Source organism: Festucalex cinctus, chromosome 11 (assembly GCF_051991245.1).
Source record: "Festucalex cinctus isolate MCC-2025b chromosome 11, RoL_Fcin_1.0, whole genome shotgun sequence".
Classification (NCBI taxonomy): domain Eukaryota; kingdom Metazoa; phylum Chordata; class Actinopteri; order Syngnathiformes; family Syngnathidae; genus Festucalex; species Festucalex cinctus.
The window spans coordinates 27195621-27215543 of NC_135421.1; the positions used below are offsets into that span (position 1 = coordinate 27195621).

General features: G+C 39.3%; 1 protein-coding gene and 1 long non-coding RNA gene across 3 annotated transcripts in view; one reads left to right on the forward strand and one right to left on the reverse strand.

Moving 5' to 3' along the window:
* Positions 1-830: 830 nt before the first annotated feature.
* The window catches only part of gpc6b (glypican 6b), a 105099-nt gene continuing 86006 nt past the window's right edge, over positions 831-19923 (reverse strand). For both annotated transcript variants that reach the window (XM_077537521.1, XM_077537520.1), the window contains 3 exons: positions 6376-6512; positions 4597-4772; positions 831-2765 (listed from right to left, as the gene is read on the reverse strand). In XM_077537521.1, coding sequence (XP_077393647.1) covers positions 2560-2765; positions 4597-4772; positions 6376-6512 — 519 coding nt within the window. In that variant the 3' untranslated portion in view covers positions 831-2559. The remainder of the gene's footprint in view (positions 2766-4596; positions 4773-6375; positions 6513-19923) is intronic.
* Positions 17735-18353, forward strand: LOC144030876 (uncharacterized). Its single transcript, XR_013287384.1, has 3 exons — positions 17735-17895; positions 17993-18036; positions 18098-18353. It is a non-coding gene; the product is annotated as an uncharacterized LOC144030876 (long non-coding RNA).

A 19923-nucleotide genomic window follows, 5' to 3' on the forward strand; every position in this document is an offset into this window, starting at 1 on the left:
GTAACCAATCACAGCTCACCTATTTTTTTTTTTAGGTTTGGTTATGTGACATTGACAAGCTGAGCTGTGATTGGTTACATGAGCCCTTGTGATGTCATTTGCAGTCGACAGCAAGTTGCAAAATGTGTTTTTAAAGGTACTAATTGTACATGAAAAATAATTAAAATATTGAATTTATTATTGGCAAAATATTCCTGTTTGACTGCCAAAAATGGCTAAATAAGTAAAGTATCTTTTTAAACTCTGCTGAATGTTGATCAGTATTTCCCAACATTTATTGAGCCAAATCACGTATTTTATGAGAAAAATCTCTGTGCATTACGCAACAAAAATGTTACATAAAGTAGCCTATATACATATACTAAAATTAGTTTCATTAATTTACTCACAAATTGATTTAATCAGTTTGCTAGCTTATGAGCTTACGATCAAGGCGCACGCTGCACACTGGTTGGGACTCACTGTTGTATATGAATGACATCATGTAATAATGGTGCTCTTTGAACGTGCAACAGAACACGTGTCAACTATTTAGAAAGTCTGTCTTAAGTTTCCAACGTCAACACAAATGAAAACCTATTGGAATGTTTTTAACAAATATTTATTCTTAAGAAGAGTACAAAAAAAACACTGACTGCAATCCCTTTCGATTGCATCGTAAGGCATATTTGCTCATCTGCTTGAAATCAAATTCAAACCAACTTCATTCAAATGTAAATTCATACAACAACAACGACGCACTGATGACAAATGAAAAATATTGACTTGAAGCATTTCCACCTCTGGATATACCCCCCCCCCCCCCCCCCTCTCATCTTTTTATTGCAAAAATATTACCATTAAAGGTTTGATGATACAAAACATAAGAGCACTGTTCATTGTAAAGACTCATTTTTTGACTGACACACTGTATGTACACTTGTATAAGTCCTTGCCGATATGTTATGAAATGAATGACACGCGCGCGAGCAGAAGCTGCTTTTGGTCGGCCGGGCCCCCCCGACCGACCCCCTCAACAATACGCTCTACTGACGAGACGCACTGAGGCCTGTCCGCTCTCCACTCTCCATGGATTCTCATTTCACAGGTGACTGTGGTCGCCTTCCAAGCCCGCCTGCGCTGCACACACGCACGCACACACCAACGTTCAGGCTTCGCAAAAAACACGATCGAGGGCCCCCTTTTTCTTTGCATTTTGACGCACACTCTCCTTAATAATCCCTTTTACATTCCGCATTCTTGTGCTAGTGCCGCTATAGAAATGGCACACTTTGAGATGTGTGAAGTACAGTTTGCAGCATTTTTGTGACTTTTAATTAGTCATAGGATGCTGCAGTAGTTTTGAAGCAAAAAAAAAATTTGTATTTCCTATTTAAGAGCAGGTGGTGACTTGGGTGTGGCCAATATTTGAAAGGAAGGGGAAGAACTGTATTAGTTGGGTGTTTGATTAAATTTCTATTTAATATTTAAAAAAAAAAAGAAAAAAAAGAAGAATAAGCTATTTTCATTGTAAAGGTCAGGATACTATTTTTGCTTGCGAGAAGCTGCGATAATAACTGACTACAATTAAGGAACTCATTTTGGTGATTCCATATTTGGTGGTTATGTTATTTCTTCATTCAAGTGTGTTTTCTCTGAAATGATTTTTTTGCAGGATGGAACTAGCCTTCAACTCACTCTCATTATCACAGGCAATTTCAAACGTACAAAAATTCTCGACTAGAAGCACCCAATTAAACGAAACAACAGTGTGCCGGCCTTCATAATGTTTTTTTTTTGTTTTTGTTTTTTTTTTTGGAAAGAGGTAAATGTGTTTTAATGAGTAGAACTTTCAGACTTTGCCTGGACTTTCAATGGAGGGACGCTAACAACAATTAGCCTTGTGAACAAATTACAGAATGGCAATGGAGGCACATCAGCACAGAACGTCTAATCTCAAGATTACTTACCGGTTAATTACGAAAAATAATAATAAAATTAAATAAAAATAAAAGCATTTTCAGAAAGTTAATCAATCCGTTGCGTGGCGAATGAGAATATACAATATCAGCCGTTTCCCTTTTATACGAGTATATGGCATGAGGACAGACTTATTAAGACTGAATTAAAAAACATTATTTAACGGCATGTCCCTGTAACACCTCCTTTGAATTTGATTTAAATGTTACATTGAACATAACTGTACCACTTTAAGTCATCATAAGCACATTTTTAAATGATCGTACACACACATATATATTTTTTTTAACACAAAAAGTCAAAACAATCAAAGTGCGTGCTATATTCTTCCACATGGAGGCAGACATTACTGCCTGTCATATACTGTATGTGCAAAGAGTTTTTTTTTTGTGTTTTTTTTATTGAATAAAAAATAGTTTTAATCTCTCAAGCAGAGTTTGTGGGGTGGGCTTCAACGTTGGACAGAGGAACGACGTCAACTATCAAGTCAATGGATGTGCTTTCTTTGGGAAAGTTGATGCATGACTGACTTGACTTCTTCAGCCTTGTCTGGCAAAGGTCGTCCCCACCTGTTTTTTTTTTGTTTTTTTTCTCCCTGCATTATCTCCAATGAATTTGGAGGAACAAAGACGAGAAGGCCAGTGCGGTTAAGAGGCCCGCGGGGGCCGCACGAGTTGAAGAAGCGCCGTCCACCGGGCCCCGCCGGTCGGCTTCGACGCCCGGGGCTTCGGGAGGGGGCACGTCGGCCTCCGTGGGGCAGGCCTCCGTGCAGCCGCTTCCACTGCCTGAGCCGCTGCCCTCGTCACCTACAGTGGTGAAAACAAACGCAGTGATTCATTCCTAACGTTACCTTTATTCTTTTTTTTTCCTGTTGCTTTGGCTTGACAAGACGCTTGCCCGGCGTTTTTATAAGCTTTTATTGAACAAATGACTTCAGGTTTTTGGTATATATGACAAAAACATACACAGATAAGCTACAGGTTGCTCCGTTTTTATATTTTTTAATTTATTGATTAACTCTTTGACTGCCAAACGTTATCCAAAAAACCCCAACGGTACCAGCCGATTTGGAGCATTTTCACTCATCTTTCAAAGCAAACAGAATATTGTGCGGTATGACGACATAAATATGGTGGATACCATATGAAAGATTGCATTCCATTCTTTCATGAGAAGAAAAAAGTATGTTTCTAACTTATTCCATTCTTTAGTAATCACCATTTGAAATTAGGTCATTTGAGTGACATAAGCGAAAATACAAAAATATTAAGAGAAAAACAAGCTTTTTGTGAAAATATTTTTTTTTTGCACAACAGTGACTTTGACACTAATATTTTTTGTTTAGTGACAAGGCAGCGCTGCGCAAGACATTGTGCTGCCCATTGAGAAAAAAAAACAAAAAACGTAATAAACGTAAATAAACGTTTTTGGCGGCATTCATTAGTATTTTAGAATACGTTATTAAACGTTTTTGGCAGTCAAAGAGTTAAGATTTACTGGGAATCCTCGAGTTACGGCACACCCGACCTACGACGTTTCGACTATACGACCGCCACGCCTTGTCCGCCATTTTGTCACTCGTCTGCCATTTTGTCAACAGTGTTTGTGCTTAGCTTAGTGCTCCTCACTTCTTTTCCATCCACCCCTTAGCAATAATGGTAAGTACAGCTTCTTATTTTGTTATTTCAATGTATTTTATTTTATTTTTTTTAATACAAAGTATTTTGATGTCAATTCCGACTTTAACAGTGAAATCCGACTTACGCGGAAATTCGGGTTAGATTGCTAGCGTAGGAATGGAACTCGTCCGTTTTTTTTTTTTTTCTAAAAAAAAAAAAAAAAAGAGGAATGGAACTCGTTCGTAACTCAAGGACTCCGTGTAATTCTATTTCTATTTTTAATTTTACCTTTATTTAACCAGGAAACATCTTTTCCTATATTTATTTATGTATTTATTTCCACATTTTTATATTTATTTTTAGTTTTTTAATTTAAAAAAAAAATATTTGCATTTAATTTGTTGCTTTTATTTCTTTTTATATTTATTTTTTGTACTTAATTATATTTTTTATATCCATTTTTATTTTCACTTTTACTTATTTTGGCTTTTTTTTTTTAATCCTCCATATTTAAGTACATCTCTAAATTGTACATAGGCGTGAATACAAATATGAATAGTTGTTTGTGTAGATATGCATTTTCCTGCAGCTCAGTCGAGAGGTTCTGGTTTTGAATTTCTGTGGAGTATGTTTCCCCCAATGCTTGCGTGTTTTTTTTATTTTTGTATCCCAGCTTCCTTACATATTCCAAAATCAGGATGTGAGTTTTCTGGCAACAAGTGCCCGAGCTGCCTCTCACCCATGCGTTAGCCTGAATTGGCTCCAGCTGAGCTATTAAAATTGATGGAAGGATTAGATGAGCTTTAACATCCTTAAAACATTATTAATATAGTAGCATTATTAGGCTCTCACCGGTAGCGACTTCATTTTAAAATTGGCAGTAGGATTTTATCATCACCAAGAGGAAATAAAACTGACCGGCGGATCACAAAAAAACTGCCCGTGGGCAACCTATACTGCAAAATGCTGCAGAGCGTTAACGACCTGAGAAGAAAAAAAACGCAACCCGTAAACTCACTCGAGTCTTGAAAGTAGATATCGTTGCCATTGTAAGCGTTTTTCAGCTTGTTGGTCATCACCCGGAGAGCCATGATCTGCTGACGGATGAACGTGTCCGGACGGGTGATGTCCACGTTGACCTCGGGGTTGTTCATCTGGTTGGTCAGTCCGTCCATGACTACTTCTGGGAAATACCTTTCGTGGGACGAGAAAAACAATGAGGACGTGTGTTTGTAAAAGCAAGCCAGATTTCTTAGGCGTCATTTTAAGTGTACATGTTGTGCTATATTGTGACAGTTGATCTAGAAAGAAAGAGGAGACCATTATCTGTCTTTTGACGAGTCACCTTCTCATGAGTCGCCTTTGAGCGTGAAGATAAAAGCGCTGCAAGACGACGCAACATTCCATCCAGTCAATAAATAATAACGCTCCGAACTTCTGACACTACACTACAGCGGCCTCTTTGATCAAGCGGCGGTGGATTATTTGTGTGACTCCATTTTACTTTTGCTTGTCAAAACACCATTTGTTCCCTCGGAAAGAACACGCGGGTCAGTCTGGATCCTGTGATTTTTCTCATATTGTCCGTCCGTCGACGTCAGGGGTGTCCAAACTTTCTTCATTTGAGGGCCACATCCAGAAAATCAGAAGGACGCAAAGGGCCACATAATGTTATGAAGAGAAATTGTGTTTAGTCCTGAAAATTGTACAAATAATTTATTTGTGCTTTTGCATATTTAGAAAAATGCTACCGTATATAAACCAATTTATTTGTAATATGGCAGTCGGGTTATTATAATTTTGGAATTTTTCATTTTAGTTTTCATTTTGAGTTTTGTTTTTTTAAATTTAGTTTGTTTTAATTATTTTTCAGGGTGGTTCTGTTAGTTTTTTTTTTAAATTAGTTTTAGTCCTTTAATAAATGCTTAGTTTTAGTTTAGTTAGTTTCAGTATTAGTTTAAAAAATTTTTTTTTTAATGTGTATTACTTGTGCGCAATATTTAAAAAAAAACACCGTGGGCGTGATGTCATTATTCCGGTTGATATCAAAATAAATCTACTAAAAATCACATTTAAAATCATCCCCAAATGCTCATGCATTAAATTAATTACCAAAGACTAAAACGAAGGACATGTTTGCTATAATTATAGTTAGTTTTATTTTAGTTAGTTTTGTAAATATAAAATGTAGTTTCAGTTAGTTTTCTTTTTTAAAAAGCATCTTCATTTTTATTTTATTTCGTAAACGAAATTGTTTTTTGAATTTTTGTTTTTTTCCCCTCGTTTTAGTGAACTAAACTAACCTTTAATAGCACCTGTTTTTCGACACCCTCCCTTCTACTTTGACCATCTCCAAACATTTTTGTTTTGTTTATTTTATTTGAACTGAGTCAAATGCCATTTTTAGCATATGTCGCGGGCCACCAAAAAATGGACGGCGGGCCACAAATGGCCGTATTTTGGAAACCCCTGGTCTACGTGTTTGTGTATTCAGATATCTGTTGTTGTTGCTTTTAAGTTCATTAACCCATCAATGCCATTTTGCGTTGTGTGTTAGCATTGAGAAATCTGAAGGCAAAGTTACGTGGTTGTTTCAAATACAAAACATGCATTTTTCTTTACTACAGACATCCGAAATGGAAAACAACAAAGGAATTTGGACTTCAGTCAATGGAACCGTTTTGAGGTCAGACCTCAAAGTCTCAAAATGCAATATGTCCTACTTTCCAGCAGTGTTGGATGCTACATTAACAGGGAAAACTATACAGACCCCTGAAACCCTGGTGGTGCCTTTTACCTCCCCTTGGTGTGTCCATTCCAGCACTGCTCGTCAGTAGCATTCCCAGAAGTCAGTCTGCTGTCCACACACATCTCCTCAGGCAGACTAGACCAAAATCTCTTGGACTGCTTGAGTTTCTCTTTTATGTCAACAACCTAAGAAAAGCGAGAGAGAATAAAGGTCATTAAGTAAAGCGTTTAATGTGGCCGTTATGGGGTCATTACACACCTAAAATAAGCTTGTACACTAACATTTGGCTTGCATTTCTGTTCATCGTTAACCTTTAAAGCTTGGTATTAGAGAATAGTGTGCTCCCTGGTGACAACTTTTTTCCGATAAAGGAACAAGTAACCAATAAAAGAAAAGAGACCCCGCAGACCAACTAAACCTCCAAAATAAGCCTGCTCACTATTCAACAATACTGTCATGACTCGGGTCATGCAGGGGTAATGTTTGGGTCTTGACTCAAAAGTTTGGGTTCATGACCGTGAGGTCAAGTGTCTGTTTTGAACTGATGCAACCATCATCTGGTTTCAACTGGAAAAATGCTATGTGATGTTATGTGGTGTCAGGACCTATGTGACGTCAATCTTTAATCCTTTACTTAGTCACAACCAATCAGATCGATTCACTGTCTATAGTAGCGTTCTGAGAAGTGTTTGTGTTTGCCGGATTATTGCTTTCTGTCCCTCTGTGCAACTCTCTTTGTTTGTCGTCTAGTCAAGTTTGTTCTCCGCCTCTCGATGTGTATAGTTAAAACCTTATTTGTGTGTGCACTTTGGGATCCAACCTTCAGCACGTGACAAATACAGTACATTTGGCACATAAAATCTTTGGTTTGACATTAAAATAGCAAGAAAATTATGGTCCAAAAATCAAGCACATGTAGAAAGAACACGAATCAATTTCTAAATGAAGTTCCTCATCTCACTTCTTCATAGTCCCTTGGCACCAAGTTGCCAACAAGAGGGCAGCGAAGCAACACTTTTTTGTCTAAATGAAGCTCCTCAACTCACATCAAAGATCCTCGACACCAAGAAGCCAACAGATGGTGGCATAAGAATCGTTTTAGCACAAAAACAGTGATTAAAAATAGAGGCTGGCTCCCCAACAAAAATGTTAAACTGTGATTTTGCTGGCGTTTGCTGCATCTGTAAAAAAGTGAAGAAATTGTACAATTTGGGTGCCATTTTTGTGAAAAAATGAACAAATCCATTTATCAAGAAACATCAAGTAGGCACACTTGATTTGCCTTAGGGGTCATGTGGATTGAGAATTTGTGTCGAATGAGGTCAGTAAGTGGGCCCGGCAGGATGGCAGCAATTTAAACATTCCGACACATCTCACTTTATTCTGCGCTTTCTGACTTGAGCATGTTCAACTCGTCCAAACTTTCATCAAGCACACAAAATGTGACATATTTTGCCAGAGCTGAGGGGAGGGCCTGATAAAGGCGTGCTGGCCCCATTATCTTTTTTTTTTTTTAGGTGTGTGTGTGTGTGGGGGGGGCGCCTGGTTGCAGGTTGGCTCGTGAAATTGCGGTGAACCTGAGCAGAACATGAAAGGTGCTGCGCCGAGCGCGCCAACGCCGCTGTGGGCCTCCGCGGCGCTTTTGATGTGTTAATCCTGTCACACTGATGCCAAGGCACCTCGCCGGCTCTGATGCTGCCCAGAGGGGTCACCGCAGACGCGCTCTGAGCTGCCGCAGATTTGACGATCGGGCGATGTTGGGACTAAAAAAAAAAACCTTTGCGCGTTCAAGATTAGCTTAACGTCACTTGACATCTGCGGGGTCCGTGAAAAGATGTGGATTGAACCCAGAGTGAAAAGTTACATTTTACTGATGCAAATATGCAGAAATATGTGAACTACGCCTCGACTTGGGACGTCTTTGCTTATTGTTGCTTCATTTGGATGATTGAGCCTCTGTGTGCAGAAGCATAAACACTCTAAATACTTAATGGGAACACATTAATGTATTCTGTTTTAATCTGCTGCTAAAAGTCAGCACGCTGGAAGCTTTTAATAAAGTCGCACAGACTCTTTTCAAATTATTAGGGCTCAAGCATGCACTATAAAGGCCCTCTTATAATAGCTTTGCTTCTCGGTTGAGATTATCCTTCCATCCAATTTCGATAACTCTTAATCCTAATTAGGGTCACAGGTGTGCGGAGCCTATAGGCCAAATCAAGGCCTTCCCATATGACCAACAACATTTTCACTAAATGATCATGAAATTGGTGGTAGGAGCCTATCCCGGCTGACTTTGGTGAGAGGCAGGGTAATAATAATAATAATAATAATAATAATAATAATAATAATAAATTTTACACCCTGAACTGCTCATCAATAACAGGCCACATAAAACATTGACAATCACATTCACTACCTTTGAACAAATGTGGATCTTCAATTAACCTAACGTGCATATTTTTTGGGGAATGCGGGAGGAAGCCGAATTACCCGAAGAAAAGCCACTTCAAACACGCAGAGAACTTCACACATCTGGAACCAAACTGATATTCAAACCCTAGAACTGACTGTGTGGCAGACATGTAAGCTACGAGGGCATCCATGCAGACATTATTATTATTATTATTATTATTATTATTATCCATCCATCCATCTTCTTGACCGCTTGTTCCTCACAAGGGTCGCGCGGGGTGCTGGAGCCTATCTCAGCTGGCTTTTGGGCAGTAGGCGGGGTACATCCTGGACTGGTTGCCAGCCAATCGCAGTATTATTGTTGTTATTATTATTATTATTATTATTATTATTATTATTATTATTATTAACAACCACATTAGTAATAAGTACTATTATTACTAGTGCTGCTACTACTACTACTACTACTATGAAATGTTTGTCTGGCTAATCAATAAATATAATAATAATAATAATAATAATAATAATAATAATAATAATAATAATAATAATAATAATAATAACCCTTGTGAGGAATAAGAAAATGGATGGTTGGGTAATAATAATAATAATAATAATAATAATAATAATAATAATACCCCCCCCCCCCCCCCCGACCCTTGTGAGGAATAAGCAGTCAAGAAAATGGATGAATGGGTAATAATAATAATAATAATAATAATAATAATAATAATAATAATAATAACAACAATTTGAATTATTTAAACGTTTGTTTCAAATTTATTTCATCATCTCACTATTTAAATGTTGCTTCCTGCACTCAGATACAAGTCAGATTTCTTACTCTTCTTGACATATTCTGAGTCAGATTAAGTAGCAAATAAATCACGTGTCAAAGGAAAAACATTTATGCATTTGATGATTAATGGGCGTCATTTAGATGGGAGGGAAAATAATTTCAAAGAACAATAAAGATGCTTCTGGGAAAGGTCAGCCTCTCTCGCCTCCTTCCCCCTTTTCGTTCACGTTGCCCATAAGTAAATAACAAGTGCAACGAGACCCACTGAATGCAACTACCATAAATGTCCACTAGATGGCAGTATGACCTAGAGTGAGGCAGAGTTATGAAGGAGCGTATTGTATGAACTGAAGTCTCTTTCTAACTGTGCAAGCCAACATCATATTAGGGCATTCTGCAACGGCTTGCATGATTAAAACTCGATCCTTTTGGAGTTCTAAGTCCTCAAAGAACAACAGGTTCCCATCACAAAAACCACAGGGTCAAATCATAATCGCTTTTATGAGCATTGTTCAAAGAGAGTGACTGACAACTGTTACGCTTTAATCCAAAGTATACGAAACAATTCACACTTCAACGACGGCTTTGAGGTAAGAAAAAAAAGTGCAGCAAGCCTGTCACCGAGAATCTACGACTCCATCGTGTCTTGTGATCTCCTCTCACTTTGCTCTTCTTCTCAGCAGCCCTTTGTCCTAAGTGAAGGCGAAGGTTCCGCCGCTTCATGGCCTGTGATCTCCCACCAAAAAAAAAAAAAAAAAAAAAAGCCTCTTATTCTAAGAAGTATCTCTCTGGCTCTTAACTCATTCACTCCCAGCCATTTTCATGTTCTATTGCTATAAAAACATGGAACATACCAAAAGAAAAATGTGTCTCTTCTTTCAGCAGGAGAAAAAAAGAGAACGGTATATATATTTTTTTTATCTGTTTTTATGTTTTGTAGCAATTAGCATTAGAATTAGCTAAGCTTCATCATTATTCAAAAACCTGTTGAAAATCCTGGGAAAAAGAGCTTGTTGCAACATGGACCTGGTTGATCTCTTATACTTTGCTGCCACCTGCTGGCCTTTTATTTATTTATTTATTTATTTTGGTAATAAGTACCATCGCTTTAAGCGACCGCTTCAGGTAAGAAACTGCATCAAAGCCTTCATACAAAAACTCTAGCATACAACAACCTAAAAAAAACAAAAAAAAACAAACAAACAAAAAACAGTATAAATACGTTTTTGGGAGTGAATGAGTTAATAGAACTAGAATCTCAGAAAAAGTGAGGCAATGGGTGTTGCATCACTAATAAAGCTGCCCTGTTCGTCCACGTGGACTTCGTTCCTCAAACTATAAAGGAGGCAAGATGTTTACAAAAAAACACAATCTGAAGATTAGTTCAGCAGTAAACACAACTTAAAAGTTGCTTGTAAAGCTGCAAAACTGTTTTCGTCCTCAACGCAACCTCTATTGGATCGGCAAAAGAGTATTTATTTACATACTGTACGGCACTGAGGGAAGTGTTTGCAGAGAATAATTAATTACGGGGGGGGGAAAAAACAGCATGAGCCAATGAGATAATTGTGTTTGCATTCTTAGAGTGGGCGTGTTGTGTGCAGATGCTCCGCAGCCTTTCTTCTAATATTTGCCACACACACTCTCATGACTCATGTGGATCACGCCGACTTCCTTTCAGCTCCGCACTCGTACCTGGCGGCTGTCCTGCGCCCTTTTCGGATGCCTGACTTTCAAGCTAAATCACAGCCAATGAAAAAAAATGATGTGTCATAAAGCATTGAGAAACACTTTGTAGTCAATTAATCGTCATCACAGTCTGTGCGTGCAGGTTTGTAGTATTTGCACTCCGAAATGTGTAAAGCAGCTCATAATCGAGTCCGTTTTTGACCTATGTGGGCCACCATACTTGATGTTTTGGAGTTTGCATTAAGGCTCCTGTTTGAATCTGTGCTTCATTTGAAATTTTGTGCTATTCAAACCTCTTACAAGGCACCAAATGTTTTACAATGTGGAGTTAGACCAAACTACTCCTAAAAAAAAAAAAAAAAAAAAAAAAAAGGCCAAACATCATCTGTAATTGTAATTGTAGGTGGTGTCAAAATATCAAACATGCCTCAGTGGACTTCATTTCAACCAGTAATCAAAGTAATCAAAAGATTAACTGCATGAGTGTTTTTGCTTCTTCATTTTGGTTTTCGCGACACCGACGCCTGAAAGGACGCCAACTGCATGAGAAGCAGAATATTCACTGGACTCACATTCGAAACGGATGACTGTGACGATACAGTATTTACAGTCGTGAGTCGTTTCGGTGTCATGAAGATGACTGAGCACAAGTAATAAGCACGATTTTTGGTTTTATTTAGTTTGAGAAGTACAGGGAAGTTCAGAAGGAGCTGCATAACAAAAAACAAAACAAAAATAATACTCTTAAAAATGTTTTGTTTGTTTTTTTGGCCAATTTCAGCCAAAAATTGGACCAACCCACTACTTTGGGTCAATTTGATCCAACTTTCTTGGGGTTTTTGTGCAAAACAAAATACCAATACTGGGATTGGTAAACAAAATGGCCAATATAGTACTTAACTCTTTTCCTGCCAGATGTTATCAAAGAAAAACTTTGATATGACAGAGGCTTTGATCATTGACGAAAAAAGATACAATGCTTCCATCTGCTGGCCATAGTTTAGAGTGTTTTAGATTCCACAACCCATTGACCAGGCAGCGCTGCAAGAAACGATCAAAAAAATTTGTTGACATTATTTTACGTTTATGGCAATATACGTCGTGATTTTACTGACCGTTATTAAACGTTTTTGGCGGTCAAAGAGTTAACAGGTTTCATAATGAAATATCTGTTTGTGTGTACCAGCCCTTAGATAGTTTGGACACGTCCAGAGGAGATAGTAAGTATGATGAGGATGGACCTGTCAGGACAGAACTCGAGGAAGACCCAAGGGAAGGTTGAGAGATGTTATGAGGGAAGCCACGGGGGCAGTCGGTGTTTACTGGCTCGTGTTTATCATCTTGCCGTAAATCGCCGGCGAATTACATCTCGTCTTGTTGCTGTGATGTCACGCTATTGACGTAGTTGACCCAGCTGTGCGCGTCCTACCTACGCAACCCGCGGTGGGAGCCCGGTCAGGATTTATGGATCTGAACCGCACTGCGGCGAACCCAACTGTACTGTGCCGCTTGGTGGAAACGCGGCTTTAGGGTATCTTGACGAAAACCTGACGCATGACCCTTGGAGTTTCTCTTTCAGAGAGCAACTCCATCTGGCTTTCTGCCTGGTTCGGTATCTATTTAAACAGCCATTTATCTAGGGATGTCCTGCCCGCCTGACACTGACTTTCTACTGCGGCTGCCAGTTGGAGCTAAATTAGCGCGTGCTCCTTTTAATCACAGAGTCCGCGGCAGGCCTCGCCACCAAAACCGCGAGGGGCAGACGACTCCTCGACGGACTTGTTTTCCCTGGCAACTTCCACGGCAGTCTGCGTTAAAATAGTTTTGCGCGCGATATGCGTTTGCAGTGTTCTTCCTGCGTCTCAATTACAGAGGTCAGGGAGTAAGGCGGCGTTCATACCGGACCCCCGCCAGGCCTCGGGCTGACCAGTGACCGCTCTGAGGAGCGATGGAATCGTTTCTCACAGGCCACGGTCAGAATAGTTTTGCTTCCTCATCAGATTCCTGATAAATGTTGGTCCAGACAATGAATCTCCTCCTCGGCCATGAGATCTTTCAACACGAGATCGACTTTGACGTGTTGCGTAACACAAGAGACCTTGAGAGTGTCAGCTGACCGGTCTTGTACCATCCAATTCTCCTTGTTGTTGCAAGACTACAAATTAGCAAGTCGAAGGTCAGAGCTGCTATTTTGCATGTAAGCTGATATGCAAATAAAGCAACCGGGAGGATTATATTTGGTACATTACTGAAAATTGTCATCGCTCTTTTGTGCTACTTTTCCACAGTTCAAATATAGCTGCACAGTTTCCAACTCAGTTGGTAACTTGTGAAAACTAAGCTGGATTGAATCCATCAGTCAGAATGAGACGCGATAACAATAACAACGTAAATAGAACAAAAGTCTCCTTTTAATTTATTGACTTTTCGGTATGTGGCTGTTAAGGTGATTCATTTGAGAGGAGGGCAGCAAGAAATGGGACTCTATATTACCAAAACATCTCGATCTGAAGCTGAATGTCAAAAATATTTTCACATCTCCTGCAAGTGTGCTTTCTGCTCTTGTGGCGTACTCAAGATGACCATCACAACAATTACATGTTTCCTCTCCCAACACAGATGTGTGACCTATGAGAGACAGCGTGGCTCTGCAGGCCATGCAAGACTGTACAAAATAGTGCTAACGAGAAGAAAAGTACTAGTAGACGAAAAGTTAGCTTATATGGCAACTAGTTTGCAGTTGTTACCTTGAAAAACTAACTCGGTTACTTTATTACTTGTTTTTAAAAGTAACTTAGTTACTTTACTGATGACTTGCTTTAAAAGTAACTAATTTAGATTACAAGTTACTTTAATAGTTTCATTTCACAGATACTGACCACCCACTTAATATAAAAATGACACCCTGTTTCGCCACTGAATTGGAAGTATTTTTTTTAAACAGTGATGGTTATGAAAAAAAATAAATAAACACAATATTTTTGACTCATATTTATTTTAATTTAAAAAAAACTATTTTTTTCAGGATCTCACGTAACAAATTTGCTGAAATAGTAACGCAATTAGTCGTCAATTGAAAATGCACAAATTTTGGAGTTAACACGGCATCACTGGTTATGAATATAAAAACACTGTTACTTTTTTTTTTTTTTTATTTTAAATGTCATTAATAATGATGCTAAGACTTTGGAAGTCAACCAGCCTGAATGCCTTCCACAGACTTTTGCTGCAAATGTGAGTGTGAATGGTTGTTGGTCCATATGTACGATTGGCTGGCGACCAATCCTTGTGTCCAAAAAACTCTCACCCAAATCCAGCTGGGATAGGCTGCAGCTCATCCGTGACTCTAATTAGGACGGGCCCTTATAGCAAATGGATGGACGGCTGGAAGTGGACCAGCGTCACGGAACGAATTGTGTTGGGCTTTTGGGGCTTCCGCTAAGACGACATCTCATCTTGTACTGGATTAAATGTTTTTAAGCAATTGCGCACGAGCAGAAAGTGAATGACGGCTAGTATGTGATGATGTTCAGCTTGATTTTGGGTCCTTGCCCTCGATGACATCCTCTCGAAAGCGACTTCAGCAGCAAGGTAAGTAGATCACATATATGCAGGCCAATCAATACCAATCAACCCCGACTCCCCAGTGTGACTTTACCAGCGAGAACATAATGAGAACCGCCATTAAAAATGCTGTTTTATATGTTCCTCCTTGACGCAAAGGCTTCCAGTCTATGCAACATAAAAACACTTAGCCGGAAACCCCAAACACTCCCCATTTCTCATGATTACAAGCCATTATTAATCTGCCATGGTGAGAGACTACAAACACAATTTAACACAGAGAACCCAACAAAGCGCCCGCCTGTGCCGGGCGCACGTCCTTCTAATCGCTCTCGTTGACAGCGTTGACAGTGACAATCCTGTGGGATCGTTATCGCGCCGCCTTGCGGGAATAGACGCTCGACAAACTCATGTTCCTATTGTCCATTGTTTTGCATTTTTAAGTTGCAGGCTGGACTTTTTTGTTTTTTCTTTTTGTTTTGTTGAACGACATAACGTCTACATCTCAGCAGCGCATCAAAAAACTGTATGATTCAATTGATGCACTTTAACCACTGCATATTTATCACTTGTCACACAATGTGATTAAAAAAAAACAACCCAAAAAAACGCTTGCCTCAAAGAAAGCGTGCGCATAGATTGGATTGGCTGTCGCCGACTTCTCTTTCAAACTCGCTATCCATCCAATAATAATTTTGAATGGAAAATCTCGTCACACCCTTGAGACATAACATTATTTTCAACTCTAATGTGTGTTGCAGAAAATGAGTCACCGTGCCCTTAATTTAATGTGACGGCAAATCTCTGTGTTGAAATACACAAAAGAGAGGGAAAAAAAAAAATCCAAAAATAGAAGACGACTAACATATCTTTGTGCTGTCTGGAATTTGATTGGGATTATCACATTGCGCGCTGGATTTAAAGATCGCTTTAAAGGGGACAGTCAGTACAATATTACGGAGTTATTTTTATTTGCTTGTACTGTATTCCCATACCGGGTCACAGGAGTGCCTGTTCAGCTTTCAAGTGTGAAATTACAAAAACCAAGTAAGCTGCCAATGTCACAAAAAAAAAAGTGTCTGAAAGGAAGCTTTTCACATTTCGGACTTATTATTAACACGACATTGTGGCTAATTTGAATACCGTATTTTCCGCACCTAAAAGCCTTCAATTTTTTCAAAAGCTGACCATATTATAATCCAGTGCGCCTTATATATGGATCAATATTGAGCCGCAACAGGTCTCGCTGTCAAGACGCTATCGGTGACGCGCATGCGCAGAAGATTCCGCCATCTTGGATCGCTAGCTAATACTAATACTTTACCTGAGAGAAAATAATAAAACAGCTGTTTATTCATTTTGGGAGTGAATGGAGTTGTCAGAAAGCTGGTTTGTAATCTATTAATAAAGTTTGAGCGACCTATCTGACTGTTTTGTTGACATTCCCTTTATGGATGCATAATGTAACCACAGCCTCTACTGTAGCGCCTTAAATATGGAAAAAGTTTTAAAATATGTCATTCATTGAAGGTGCGCCTTATAGGTGCGGAAAATGCGGTAATACCTCAATGGAGTTTCTGCACACTTAATCCTCCCCTGGAAGTCTTTTGTCATAACCTCAGCAAGCATCCTCCAAATGTGATCATAGTGGCGATTGATCGCTCACTCGGATGACAAATTGCAGCGTTTTCTCCTCTTTATGTCATATTACACGCCGTCAGCGTAGGTCAAATTCAGTCTTCGCGTTTTACATATCATCGCCTCGAACTATCCGTGAAGTCCCGTGACGGCAAGCCCGTATGGCCGATACAGTCCCATCACTGTGAGGAAAACGTACCACGCGCCGATCCCGCGGCAAGGAAATAAAAATGACAAGACTATTGATGAAACAGTGGTGAGTCGGCACTTGTGACTCGCCTGGGGCTACGACGGCGGAAGTTTGAACAAGAGGGATGATTAAAGGGAAGCGATGCTCCGCGGAGATCGGCGCCGTCATCAATGGGCCACGTGGCGAGAGCTCCCCTGAGAAGCAGTCGGCCTGGAGTGTTAAAGGGCCGGCGCGCCTCATTAGCGCGATGACGAGTACGAATGATCCGCGTGCAGGACAATGGAGGCGCTGATTTTGAACACAATAACATCACTGGCTGTTGTGCTTGTGTTTCCTACATGTTGTACCGGACGTTTATTATTGAAAAGAAAAGAAAAAAAAATAAGGTCAGGAAGTCTGTGCATACGTTTCTGAAATCTTGATTGTCTGTATCATTAGATTGGTAGAAATCAATTACTATAAAAGAATTTTCAGTTCCTGCCCATGTGTCATCACAATGATTTTTTTCCTTGTGGAGTGTTTTATTCACAAAATGTCGTGCAACACATTTATGAAGAGCCGCAGATGCTTTCACTCTACAATGAAGGACAACCAATGAGTATCAACGATCACCTCATGCACCTTTAACTCATTTGCTCCCAATAACGTGTAAATACGTTTAAAAAAAAATGTTTTAAGTGTCCCAAAGACGTATTTATACGTTTTTTTGTGTGCAAAATCCAAATTTTACAAGATTAAAGTTGTATTTTTCCCAAGCAATATCATGACTGAAATGAAAACCTGTAACAAGGGGAGAACATTTTTTTTTTTTTTCCCCCAACATTTTTTCACATTTTTCCATTTACATTTTTGTCCAGAACCATATTTAAACCCATCTCTCTTAAGTTCTTACAGAGGAGCTTCACAATGATATCAGAACATTTTATTATCCAACAACTAAAGGCTTAGTTAAGGGAAGTAATGAATTCATTTTTTTACATTTGTTTTTATTGGTCCCTAAACTGTACGTAGTTATCCACACTTTGACCCTGCTTTGACAACCACTGGTGAGATTTCAAAGCGCTTTGACATTGAGAGCATTTATTGGCGCTACCCAAGCTACAAACTCCTGCACACCTGGGTGCAATAATCGAGAGCATGCAGCAAGCTGATTGGTGCAGGTGAGAGCCCCTAAATAGAGCCAGCAAGTTGCCAGCAACATGAGGACACGAGCACGAGCAACAAAACAGGAGCCGGCGACCATGTTACCAATGGCTTGGGACTTGTATATGATGTAATATTTCTATTTTTTTATTTTATTTTTTTTTTGATGCACTTTTTACTGACTTTTAAATCTGTTTTTTTTTTCACTTGTCATTTTCCTTCTTCAGGGTGTTTGCGCTCTGGCTGTTAGTGTTTGCACGGCATGCAAAGGGTAAGTGCCAGTGAATTTGTGCATGCACAAAACTATTGTGACTTTTATGCCTTCTCTTTAGGAGATAGTTTAACACGTGGATATTTTGCACCTCCCGTGTTGGATGGGAGTGCCCCGAGAAGCCAGCAAAGTGATTGGGTTCCACTGCAATACAACCAACTTGGGTTAACGGACTCGACGCAAAGTGCTTGCCGAGTTGTGTTTGTCATCCGTGCGACCTTCTCCCGTGCCCTCTGCCTTACTGTGTCCCACTTTTTAGCCCTTGCCCTTGCCTGGCAAATTGCTGTCGGCGTGGCTGTGGCCCACCTTGGCTTTCTTGGTAGAGCAAGTAAAGAAATTACCGTAAGTTTGTTTTGTCAATTTTTGTTGAGTTGCGTGCTAACTTCATGAACTTTCTTGCTTCCAGGTTATCGTCCACTTCCATGGCAGCAAATGTAATAAACTTGTTAAACGGAACCAGTCATATTTTTTATTTTTTTATTCTGTTTATTTCACACAGACTATGGAGATACACCGGCTGTTAAATGTTGAAATGAATTCGGACCTCACAGATAAGTGCATTTGATTGCCACGACAGGCTGAGGTCCTAATCTCAAACATTCGCAGACTTCATTGACAGAACATCGACGGGGTGAGAGGTCAAAGGATGTGTACTGATTCCATTTTGCGCTCTATCTTGACTCTCGTTGGCTAGCATTCAAAATCAATATTTTTTTTTTTCAATCTTTTGTATTGGCCACATGCCCAACAGGTATTTGCTCTTATTTTGAAATCACTGGCTGACAGCCAGTTCTGGGTGTACACCTCCGACTACCCAAAGCTGGCTGGGATAGGCTACAGCACCCCTGCGACCCTTGTGATGAGTAAGCGGTTAAGAAAATGGAAGAAGGTGATGAAATGACAATTGGAGTTGCTGGTTCATGAGAAATTAGGATAACTTCTTTTTTACCAAACTGGTCTGATTTGGGTTTTATAGTCATTTGTGTACATTCTAATTGTGGTACGCATGAGAGTGCAATGTTATGTTTTCCAGCGGTTGGTTAACGCCATTAGCAAGTTCATGCTAACTTGCTAATTCTAGTTGGTCAACGCATGTGGCTGTAAACTATAGGGTAGCCATATTTTGATTTCCAAAAAGGGGATGCGCCACCTGTCCTTGAGATACTTAAATGATTCTCAAAGATGCCATGTTATATTGTAGTTTATTAACAAAAAAAACTTAGTCTTACTCCACAAAAGACAATTTTCTAAATCAGAGCCCAACTTGTGGATCGAACCCACGCCATGACCATGTCTACGGTTTGGAAGCGCAGAGTGCTACCAGTGGGCTAACATTTGAATGGTCACCACCACAGCTCAGCATGTTATTTGAATGGTCAGGAAGTGAGGTTTTACAGGTGACCAACTTCATATACTTTTTTTTTTTTTTTTTTTTTTTAGCCCGTGCGCAGACGCAGCCAAATTCCGATGAGTGTCAATTTAATGATATGTAGGACTGAAAAAATTTTCTTTAAAGATTTTAAACCTGACAAACACCAATCCAACTAATCACCTACTCACTTTTAATTATCATTTTTTTATGCTAAGGCAAATCTTCAAATTTACCTGGCAAAAAATTTAATTTCTCTTTAATACAGTTTTATTTATGAATATTTCGATTGATCCATTAGGAAAGCATGTGCGATTGATTGAATCCATATGTTTGGAAAAACAGCCTTGTCGTTAAAATGAAGCTCATGTTCAGCATACAGCAAAAATGCTAAATGAAACTCTAACGTAACATTGACTTTGTCTGAGCATTCATGTGGTAAAATAAAATGCAGACTCACAGGTGGTTAGGAAGCAATGATGACTTTCCCCCATTTGGAAAGTCATATTCATTACCAT